Source organism: Andrographis paniculata, unplaced genomic scaffold (genome assembly GCF_009805555.1).
Source record: "Andrographis paniculata isolate CXL003 unplaced genomic scaffold, ASM980555v1 Contig9END, whole genome shotgun sequence".
Lineage (NCBI taxonomy): Eukaryota > Viridiplantae > Streptophyta > Magnoliopsida > Lamiales > Acanthaceae > Andrographis > Andrographis paniculata.
In genome coordinates this window covers 3,332,685-3,344,203 of record NW_026137639.1, presented here as the reverse complement: position 1 = coordinate 3,344,203, position 11,519 = coordinate 3,332,685, and the positions used below count along the sequence as shown (strand labels likewise).

Sequence of the window (11,519 nt, the reverse complement as noted above, 5' to 3'; positions counted from 1 at the left end):
CAAAAGGTAATAATTCATAGAAAAAAATATTTTTGCGACGAAACTCATTTCGTCGTCTATACCGCGTTAGTTAGGTCTTTGGCAACAAATATGACTTTCGTAACAAAAAATAAGTTTGTTTTGCAATGAAAATTAAGAAAAAAGATATAGCTAAGAAAAATATGATTTCGTAGCTAAACCTTTTTTGCTATAAAATTAAATTCATAACAAAAGAGTTTTAGCAACACAATATGTATGATTTTTAGCCAAATGATTTTAGCTATGAAAAATAATTTTGTAGTTAAAACATTTTTGCTATGAAAATAGGATTTATAGCAAAAATGTTTTTCGACGAAGTTAATTTTGTAGTATATAATTTATTTGTAGCGATAAAATTAATTTTTGTTGCTAAATGATACGTTTTAATTGCAAAAATATTATGTCGTTAAAAATATTATAGCTAATTAGATACTTTTGTAGTGATTATTTTGTTTAAATATGTTGTATTTGGTATTATTGTGTGAAAGAAAAAAATTATTTAAGAAATTGTCGTATGCTTTGTTAATGTAAGTTTAAAATGAAATACAATCAAATAATTCACAGAACCTTGAACTTTGTGATTCTCACAATATTGTTGCAATTACGATTTATTAAATATATATGCATGTATACTGACCTTGGTTCAAACCCATTCTCATAGACAAAACGGTAAGTTTGATCTTCTCGTTAGGACGATGAGTTGGATCTTATGATTTCTCCCTCATAGCCTCAATGGAAGAATACGTAAGATATTTTTCGTGAGTGATAAAATGAATTTCTTGTGACCTTTTATAGGTAGAGGGATGACCAGATTCCTAATGTTATAAAATTAAACCACGTTCTATCAACGTGGGATAATGATAAAGTGATTTTAAACAACTTTTAATTTGACTAGACCAAGTCCAACTTAATAATTATAAGAATAATAATAATGTTATTATTATTATTATTAAATTCATTATATTTAAACAATTAATTGTTGTATAATATATCTAATTAATAAGTGACACGAGGTCATATCAACATCATTCATTAAGTGTATACTAATATGAGTCATGGCGGTTCTACGTCATTGAATCGACATAGTTCTTCCATGCACCACATACTAATTTTCTACTTAATTCATTCATAATTGAAAACAACGATAATAGTTTACTTTAATGTCTAAGATAGACTACGTTTTGTTCAAACAATTACGCGCACAAATAAACGAACAAGAAAATAATCAATTTTAGAAACAATGTATGAGGGAGCTCGAGATGTCAAATACGTAAACATAATGTTTATCAAATTACATTCATAATACCCATTCTTTCAACATGTGCAATAAATGTCTTGGGAGGCAATCCTTTAGTTAACAGATCCGCAATCATAAGATTGGTGCTAATATGCTCAATTGACATCTTTTATTTCTGAACCTCTTCTTTAACGGCAAGGTACTTTAGATCCATATGTTTTGCACCTTTGGAGTACTTGTTGTTCTCTGAAAATAAGACTGTTGCGGAATTATCATAATAAATTTTTAGCGGCTTGGCAATACTGTTTGCTATTCCAAGTCCTGAAATAAAGTTCCGCAACCAATTTTCTTGAACTGTGGCCTCAAAGCATGCCGCAAATTCAGCTTTCATAATGGACGCAACTATGACAGATTGCTTCGCATTTTTATATGATATTGCTCATTCGGCTAGTAGGAACAAATATCCAAAAGTGGATTTTCTGGTATCAACACATCGGCATAATTCAAATCTGAATAACCAACCACTTCTAAACAATTATACCTCCTATATGTAAGCATGTGGTCTTTTGTCCCTTGCAGATATCTCAACACTTTCTTTGCGGCCTTCCAGTGATCCAATCTTGAATTGCTTTAGTATCGACCAAGCATTCCAACAGTAAAGCTGATGTCTGGCCTCGTACAAGTTTGTGCATACATCAGACTTCCTACAATTGATGCATAAGGAATTCCATTCATTTGCTTGCGTTCCAATTTGTTCTGTGGACATTGCATGAGACTGAATTTGTCCCATTTCTGAATTGGAACGACGATAGAAGAGCATTTTTCCATTCTGAATCTCTTCAAAACTTTGTTGATATATGTCTTTTGAGACAATCCTAACAATCCTTGTGATCTATCACATAACATTTCTATTCCGAACACATAGGATGCCTCACCCATATCCTTCATTTCAAAGTTTTTAGAGATAAACTTGTTGGTATCGCATAATAAACCAAGATCATTCGTTGTAAGCAATATATCATCCATATACAGGATCAGAAAAATAAACTTGCTCCCATTGACTTTCAGATACACACATCTATCGATGGTGTTCTCTTTAAATCCAAAAGAAGTTATGTCATAAAACTTGATATACCATTGTTGGGAAGCTTTTTTTAAGCTCGTATATTGATTTCTTAAGTTTAGACACCATATTAAGAAGCCTTTAGGTTGCTCCATATAAACTTCTTCATCCAAATTTTCATTTAAAAAGGCTGTTTTCACATCTATTTGCTGTAAATCTAAATCATAATGAGCCACCAAAGCCATGATAATTATAAACAATTTTTTTCATAGAGGCTAGCGAAAATGTCTCCTTGTAATCAACACAATTTTTCTGAGTAAAGCCCTTGGCAACTAGTCTAGCATTGTATCTTTCGATGTTGCCGTTTGAGTCACATTTGGTCTTGAAGACCCATCTACATCCGACTCGTTTACAACCTTCACGCAACTCGAAAATATCACAAACATCATTATGCTTCTTAGATTTTAACTCATCATTCATGGCATCTAACCACTTATTAAATTATCCCTCTTGTAGGTATACCATATAATCATTGGAAATAGCAGGGCGTTTTTGTCTTTCAGACCTTCGAAATACTCTTTCACGTGGTTCATCTACTGCAAGTTCATTATCTTCATTGTCGGTTAATTTTTAATTACCAATTTCTGTACATTCGATCTCAATTCGCAACGCTTCCAACCCATTTCGATCATGTTTTCAATAGGCCCATATGGAGTGGCCATGAAAATTGCAAGAACAATTATAAATTTCACCCTACCCACAATATTTTGACCAAAAAATAAAAAACAAACATAATAACTTCAAATATAAATAAGTATCAAATATGATAATTTCTATAAAAATATATTATAAATGGCAATATAAAACAAAAGTACAAATAAACACACATTTTTTTATTATTATTAAACAACACAAAAAACATATTATTCTTACAAGAAAGGTAAAATAACATTTAATTCATTATTACTTCTAACAATCATGCATCAAATTATTTCGAACATCAATCTCACATAATTACCAACCACCTTCATAGTCCCCGCCATTGCCGTAGTTGTTTCCGCCACTTCCACTTGGCCTCGAGCTTTGATCATATGGCGTCTTTGAGGTTGACTCCACTCCAGATGGATGATCCATGCCAACATTGGGTACTAGCCGAGTGGCAACGGGCATTCCACTAGTCATATTCTTCACCAAGGATTTCACATCACTCCCAAAGGTGGTCACAACTCATCTCAACCAATTGAGTTGCTCGTAAGTGAGCCCCTCCATACCTAATGGAGGGCTTTGATCTTTGATCCAGCTTGTTGGCAGATTTGAGCCTTGATTTTACTTTGCCAGCTTTTGGAGGGATTTTGTCTCTGTGAAGACGAATTTGATCATTTGCTTTGGATTTGATGTCTTATTTGGACGATCTGAGGCTTTGATCTTTGTGGAGATGACTTTGGTACTCCAGTTTGGGTTTGCCGTACTTTGGAGGGCTTTGGTCTCCGTGCATGTGATTTGATCATCAGCTTTAGATTTGATGTCTTCTTTGGATGATCCACGGATTTGATCTTAGAGAAAGTGTGACGCGGGTGTCCAAGCTCAGAAAAATGATTATTGAAGATGGATGTGCTAGACTCTACAAGTTCTTTAATCTGACTCAAAGATCACCCTGCCAAGTCATCCCGAGGCCAGGATCACAAGAGCCGACACTTCAAGACTAAGACAACAAATAATTATGGAAGAATCTCAAAGTTACCTTATTATATATTACCTTTTATTATAAATTTCCATATAGTATAATTACATATCTAGAAATTTCCTTATTATTTGTTTCATTCTAGTTAGACTTACCTTTTGTTTGTTAAATTTATTATTTGCTTCATTTTATTTTTCTCAAGGACATCTATATAAGGTCCTTGCCTATCATTGTAGTAGAGCAAAGTGAATCTTGAATAAAATTTCTTTATTATTCCATCTCAATATTTGTTTAGTGATAGGATGTGATTTCCTCCCACTTAGATATGTCAAATCGGGTCTTTGGAGTGATTCCATTGGTTCGTGGCTTCCAATCCTTTGCAGCAGGATTTAGCCTATTATTTGTGTTTTAGCCTATGGATTGATTTTAGGTCCGAGACTTATTCTTGTGGTTGATTATCATCTATGTCAATTTGCATTCCTTGCACTATCTTTTCTTCTTCATTTTTTTTAATATATATTCTTAATCCATTTGTTCTATTGAACTTTGTGAGTAAAAAAATTACATTGGTTATAATTATACACGGTCGGGCCGTATCATCTAGTATCAGAGCCTTATGCTAAGGTTTTCTATCAATTTGAGACGTCCTTCGTTGATTTTGTTAAAAAAAGAAAAAGAAAAAAAATCAATTTGTGGTATTTGTTAACTGTTTCATTCTGTACAATATTTTCTTTGTCTACTTTGTTTTAGATTTTTCTTGTTATTGTCTTTGGGAAAATTGAGTCTTCTTGTAAGCCGTAGAGTCGAGGAATATCGTGTTCGGGTGTTCAAGAATACTTTTCAAGAAAAGGGGAATGACACGGGCGTCCAAGCTCAGAAAAATGATTATTGAAGATGGTTGTGCTAGACTCTACAATTCCTTTAATCTGACTCTAATGTCACCCTGCCGAGTCATCCCGAGGCCAGGATCACAAGAGCCGGGACTTCAGGACTAAGACAACAAATAATTATGGAAGAATCTCTAAGTTACCTTATTATACATTACCTTTTATTATAAGTTTCCATTTAGTATAATTCCATATCTAGAACTTTTTTATTATTTGTTTCCTTATAGTTAGACTTACCTTTTGTTTGTTTCCTTTATTATTTGTTGCATGTTATTTTCCTCAAGGATAGCTAATAAGGTCCTTGCCTATCATTGTAATAGAGCAGAGTGAATCTTGAATAAAATTTCTTTATTGTTCCCTTTCAATATTTTTCTAGTGATAGGATGTGATTTTTCCCACTTAGATATGTCAAATCGGGTCTTTGAAATGATTCCATCGGTTCGTGGCTTCCAATCCTTTGCAGTGAGATTTAGCTTATTGTTTGTGTTTTAGCCTATGGATTGATTTCAGGTCCGAGACTTATTCTCATGGTTGGTTATCATCTATATTGATTCACATTCTCTACACTATCCTTTTTTCTTTATCCTCTGATATCTTAAATTTGAAGATGCAGTTATGCATGTGTGATGTATATATTCACAGGGAATTTTCACTAGAAGGTTGAGATGTAGTGGATTATAAAAAATGATCAAATATAGTAAAAATTTGTGGTTGTAGACCCTGAGTAGTTATCATAATTATTTACACTCTTTAACTGGTGAGTTTCCAGGTCGAATACAAGGATTTTAAGTCATGAATGTAAATCAAGTACAGATCATATGAAAGTGGCGGAAAATACAGTAAAGGGACTCGCTCTGCAGCGGATCAAAATCTTAATCTACGAAAAATTGTAAAGAAAAGCGGTAAGGGGAGCGGTGGAAGTGGAACAAATGCGAGCGGGGGTGCCAGTGATGGTCGAGTGAGCGGGACATGAGCGGATGGCACAATGTATAGATATACAAAAAGACAACTAGAATGCACGAAAGTAATTTCTAGTATACTCCAATCGAAGTATATTTTACATACAGATATCTGGCCCTATTTATAGCAGGTAGAAGTAGTGGTTACAAGCAGTTACAAGGAAGTTTCAACCGCTACGCAGTTGATGAAGGTTATTCTGTTGAAGCAGTCATTAGCCATAACTCCTAGGGTGCTCACTTCGCTTGCACGGGTTTGTAAGGGCGGAGATCTTCCTCACTTGTTGGATGACTGGAGAACATCAGCGCAGTTAGGTGGGCTTGCTTGTTCTGGCTGGTAATGGAATTGTTGTACCACTGTAGTTGGGATACGATTTGCCGTCGCGCTGTTGTGGTGGGTGTCTAGAGTGTTGCTCGCGAGGGGTAGAGGCTGTCGCTTGTGAGCGGTGGAAGCTACCGCTTGCCTCTCTTGCCTTAGTTATTCTGGGCGATGGAGTCACCCCTTGCGAGCAGTGATGACTGTCGCTTGTGGAGTCTGCCTTAGCTTTCTAGCTCCGAAACACCGCTTGAAAGGGCAAAAGTTGTTAATAATCTCAATCAACCAACTCTGGATCATGCCAAGTGATATAGATCAATAAAGTATGCCATAAATCAGTTATTGTGATAGTTTTTATACAGAAATTCAAGTAATACGTAGTTTTGTCAAGCGAAGAATATGCTTATATTTAGAGTCATCAAACCTCCTCACACTAAACCTTTGTTCGTCCTCGAACAAACTAAGTTATGAGATCAAAGAGTTATTCTGTTCACTGCAGTCAAGAATTTCTTAAGATCAGTGCCATGATTGGGAACAAGGTGAATCTCGGATATAAACAATTGATCCTTAAGCATTGAAACTCGTCATTTGATCTAACATGAGTGTAGTTATCCCGGTATCATTTACTTTATTCACTTGGAAGATATTATTTTTGATTAAAGAAGCCTACTGCTGAAGGGTGCGGAGAATCCTTTTTTTTTTTTGGAATCAAGAGTTTCAAACAAACATTGTGTCTGCTCATGATTTTATTTCATTTTCGCGCACCTAGGCCTTTTCAGCTCCTTTGTAATGATAGGTCCTCAATGCTTTGCTTACATTGTGTCTTAAACCATATTTAAGGATTTATCTTTTCAAGTAATCTCTTGTGAACAAGTCGATACGCAGAAGTTCTTTTGCCCTACTGAGTATGGGAAGTATGAAACGAAGGGGGCACTAATCCTCATAAGTCCTATCCATTGTTACTTAGTTTAACGTCAATGTTCGCACTATTGAAAAGGGTCTAAGGACGATTACTCGGTCTGGTGTTTGTAAGTTATCTAACTTTACTTTAAAGCATATCACAAAGCTAACACAACAGTGTATCAAAAGTATCTCAAATAAAAACACATACTTCAGATTATGGTAGACATATAATAAAGATAAATTTCATTTGTTACCAAAAGTTATTGTATCGTTGATCATTTTTCCTTTGTACAGCCCCTGCCATTTTCAAAAATTATGTACACGGGAGAGGACCCTCTTCTATTTTCTTTTCTCGCTTGTGGGTCCTCGTCCCGGAGGTAAATTATTCGTCAGCTGCCACACTAGTTCTTCTATTCTTTGGAGACTCCGAGCTGTGTCGAGCTGTTGTTCAATGAGGATCGCGTTCTGCTAGGTGATGGCCGAGAGTGCCTTCAGAATCTCTGTTTAAGATGCACCCAGGCTTGCAGCTCGAGTCTCCAGCGCCTCCACACGTGCTTCTAGTGCGGCGCTTGTGTTTCTGCCAGTGGCCAGTCCCTCAGCAAAATTCCTTGCATGTGTGTCGATCAATGTTTGGGTCATTAGGTATTGGCTCAGTATGGCTTCATCGAGTTCATCCGGTCGTTTTTCTAAAGTATCAAGAGTAGCGTGGGAGGCTGATGTTCTTGCCTCCACGGGTGATGGTGACTGTCCCTCAGACTCAACCGAACTGATGTCCATTGGCTCATCCTTCTTTAAGGAATCGGGTGCTGGCTCGGGAGTAACATCCCTTAGGAATACAAGTTGCCTCGCTGCCTCATACTCCAAATGTTCCGCTTTCTTCCGCTCCAAGTACTTCCTAAATCGCAGCTGGAGTTGGGTAAGCGGCTTCCAGTATTTCAACAACTTGGCCAGCACCTTCATTTTCCTTTTCTTTTGTCGCTCACGCTGTCGCTTCTGTTATAATTGTTGCATTGCGGCGAGCAGCTGAGCTTGTTCCTCCCGAAATCTCTTTTCCTCTTCATCCTCCTCCTCATCGAAGATTGTTTTGTCAGATTTATCTGAGGCCAGAGTTAGAGTTTCTGCAGGTGTTCCAGTTACTATTGGTGTTTTGGGACTGTGTGGAGACGCCTGCGGAATGGGAAGATTTGTTATGACTGCCTCGACCCTTTCAGTTTCATTGGAAGCTTCAGCGGTTGTGGCAATAGGGACCTCGACGGAGTGTTCTTTGTAGGATTCTACTGTGACGTCAATCCCGCCGATGGTTTCTTCAGTGATAACAGTCTCCCGCTCCTCCTCTAGTCCAGTAGCAGTAGGCTCCACCGCTCCCGACTGGTTAACGGGGGTGGTTTCATTGCCTGGTCTAGCAGCAGTTGACTCACCTGCCCCATGCTAGTTGAAGGGGACAGTTTCATTGCCAAGTGAACTCAGCAGCTCGGGTGGCACCCTCTGTTGTTGGCCTTGCTAGTGAAGGTCGTTCGGGTTGAGCAGTGGGTTCTCGTATAGTGATTCCTTTCTTGATTCTGGAAAACGGGATCATGTCCTTATGTGCTTCTTCTTCCACCGCTTTACCCTTCCCCTTCTCCTGCTTTGTCGCTCGCCGAGGGGCTGTTGGATTTTTTCTTAGTGCCTCATTTATCCTCGGCTTCTTGACAGGCTCCGGAGCGGGGTCTTCCTTCCGCTTTGACCTCTTTTCACCAGCGGCTGCCCCTGGGGCCTTTCCTCCCTTATCCCTCATGGCCTTTTCTGCCCCGAATAGGTCCTCCTCTATCTCCCGAGCGAAGCAGAGGGACTCCTCATTCTCGTCGTTAGCGGGAGTTTCATTGGAGATGGTTCATTCAGAGTCGGGTTCTGCAGCAGCCTCTTCCGGGTCGGTTTCGGGTGCCACCTCTTCTCTTATTATTTCCTCCCGCACAACTTTCATTTTTCGTTTTAGTTGAGAGGGAGGTACAGTTGCTTGCGCCTTCCTCTTTTTCTGTCTGGGGATGAGGGTGAACCCCTTGGACTCCAGCCATGCTTTGTGGAAGACCGCTGGGAGCAACGGCCTTATCTGTTGTTCTGGAGTTGGAGTGGGCTGATTGACGCCCGTGCGTCGGCATAGTTCTGTAATCAGGGTCCCGTGACCCACCGTTCTTTTTACTTTTCTTCGCGCCCAGATGTCTATGCCAATAATCGCGCCCAAATCAACATCAGCTGTCTCCTCCAAAATTGAGCGCAAGGCAAGGAGAAAGTCAGGATGGATGTCTGTGGTGTGAGTGGTAATCATTATTCGGCTCAGTGACCACTTGACCTATTCCTTTTTCTCTTCGTCTACCGACCCGAACTTTAGGTTCCTCTTGTCATATTCTGGGGTGGTGGCAAAGGTCCTATACAACGTCTGCAGCTCAAGCGAGCTACAGTTCTCCATTTCCTGTAACCTGCTCTCTATCTCCTGGCTGGGATAGTGGTGTTTCCAGCCCAGGACCCAGTTGATCTTTCGTGCTGAACAATTTACCTATCTTCCTCTAACGTATACATTTCGTAGACTGTCAGCTTGGTTCAGATTTGCGTAAAACTCCCTCACCAATGACACTTTCACTGAGTCCATGGGGTTTTGGATCAACCAGGTTAGGCCCCATTCCCTCAGCCAATCGGCGAGCGGGCCTGAGATCTTCTCGGGGTCAAATCCTCTCTCATAGAGGATCCCTATTGTCTTCGCCTTCTCATATGCTGCTGCTGCCTCAATGTTAATAAAATGTACAGAGTTGAAATGTTTAGACCTCAACATGTCCTTGGCAGCATCGACAACGTTCTTTTTCGAGATCTTCTCGCTCCTGAAGACTTTCATCCTTTCCCCGATCTCTTGGCGAGCAAATTCTTCTTTCAACTCATTCAAATGAAAGTCCTTCTGCTTTGTTTCCTCAGTTTATTCAAATCTAAGGTAATCCTCCGGAAATTCTGAAATGAACTTTCTGAATGAAATGGACTTCAGTTCTCTGAGCTTCCCCCAGTCCTTTGTCAACTTTAGTAGCCTCCTCCTTCTGTAATAAGCCTCTAGCGGCACTTGTTCCACAGATTCAGCCCCCGAGGTTGTGGTTACTACTTTCCACCCGTCTGTAGATTTGATTCTTTGAATCCTCTTTTCGATTTTCACAATTTTCTCAAATTCCCTGTGCGACGCTTCTCACTTGCTTGGATCTATTTTGTTAGGTTGTTCTGAACCTAGGGTTTTCCATATTTATATTGTTTAATTTAAGAAATTTATGAATCTTGCCCTATTAGTTCTAAAATGCTAACAATATTCACATACAGGAAATCATATCCAAAATCTCAGTGATATGAACCCTAACTCCTCCCCCTCACAACGAAACAGAACACTCCAGTAAGTGTTTCGTTGCGAAACAGAGAGAAAATCACAGAACAACCAAACATACAAATTGTCGTAAAATTGATCCATACAAAGCAAGTATATAAGTTATTTCATCTAAATCTAGCAGATAACAGACTTAGATTCACATAAATCGAAGATAAAAAGTTTTGCAAAGTTGAAGAACAGACAATTTTTGCGAAAAGAATTTTTTTTTTTCATTATGTGTTATTGTGCGTCAAATCAGAGAAAATCAACCATGAAATCGAAGTTATTGACTAAGGTTAGTCTACGTCTTACCTTCTATTGAGCTAATTTTGGTTGAAGAATTGAGATTTTGGAATATTTCTGCGCGGAGAAATGGCAGTTACTGAAGCTTCTTGAGGAAGTCACTATAGGGTAAAAGTGGAAAATGACTGTGAATTGGAGTATTTATAGAGATAGTGGCGCTTATATGGAAGGGTGAGCAGAGCGATGACTAGTCCATTGTATATTAATATAAAGGTATAAGGGTGGGGTTTCGGGGCGGGTGAGTGGTAAAGCAATACTTCTAGGTACATATGTATGACACACAAGCGGTGATGGAAGCGGTACTGGGTGAGCGATACTGCTCGTCCAGTATGTATCAGAATGAGACAAGCGAAGCGGTGATTGGCTTGGGTCAGGCTTAGGTTAGAAGTTAAAATTCTAATTATTTTTCTAAAGAAACGAAGTGTTAAACTACTTCTAAAAAATGATAATCCTAGCTATAAAAGCTGTAAATTCTAACTACGAAAGCGGTAAAGGAAAACTGTAAATTCTAACTATGAAAGCGGTAACGAAAAGTTGTAAATTCGACGTTTTTAGGATAGGGCACTCTGGACATCATTTGTAAATTTGGCCCACTGCAAAATAGGCCCTTCAATATATGGTTTTAGTCTTGCTCCATTGACAAGGAAGGAATCGCTTTCCCTGGGGTTATCCACATTACAGATTCTTATGGCTCCACTTGGCAGAACTTGTCTGACGATATACGGCCCAGTCCACCGTGATCTCAATTTCCCTGGGAATAAGTGAAGCCTAGTATCATATAACAG

At 38.6% G+C, this 11,519-nt stretch overlaps 1 protein-coding gene across 1 annotated transcript; it reads right to left on the bottom strand.

The window, feature by feature from the left end:
• Positions 1-8,057: 8,057 nt before the first annotated feature.
• Positions 8,058-8,835, bottom strand: LOC127244459 (uncharacterized). The gene is made up of 2 exons (XM_051265016.1): positions 8,544-8,835; positions 8,058-8,479 (listed from the first exon to the last, which is right to left on the bottom strand). Exons 1-2 carry the CDS (start codon positions 8,833-8,835, stop codon positions 8,058-8,060), a joined length of 714 nt encoding a protein of 237 aa, XP_051120973.1.
• Between the last annotated feature and the right edge of the window lie 2,684 nt (positions 8,836-11,519).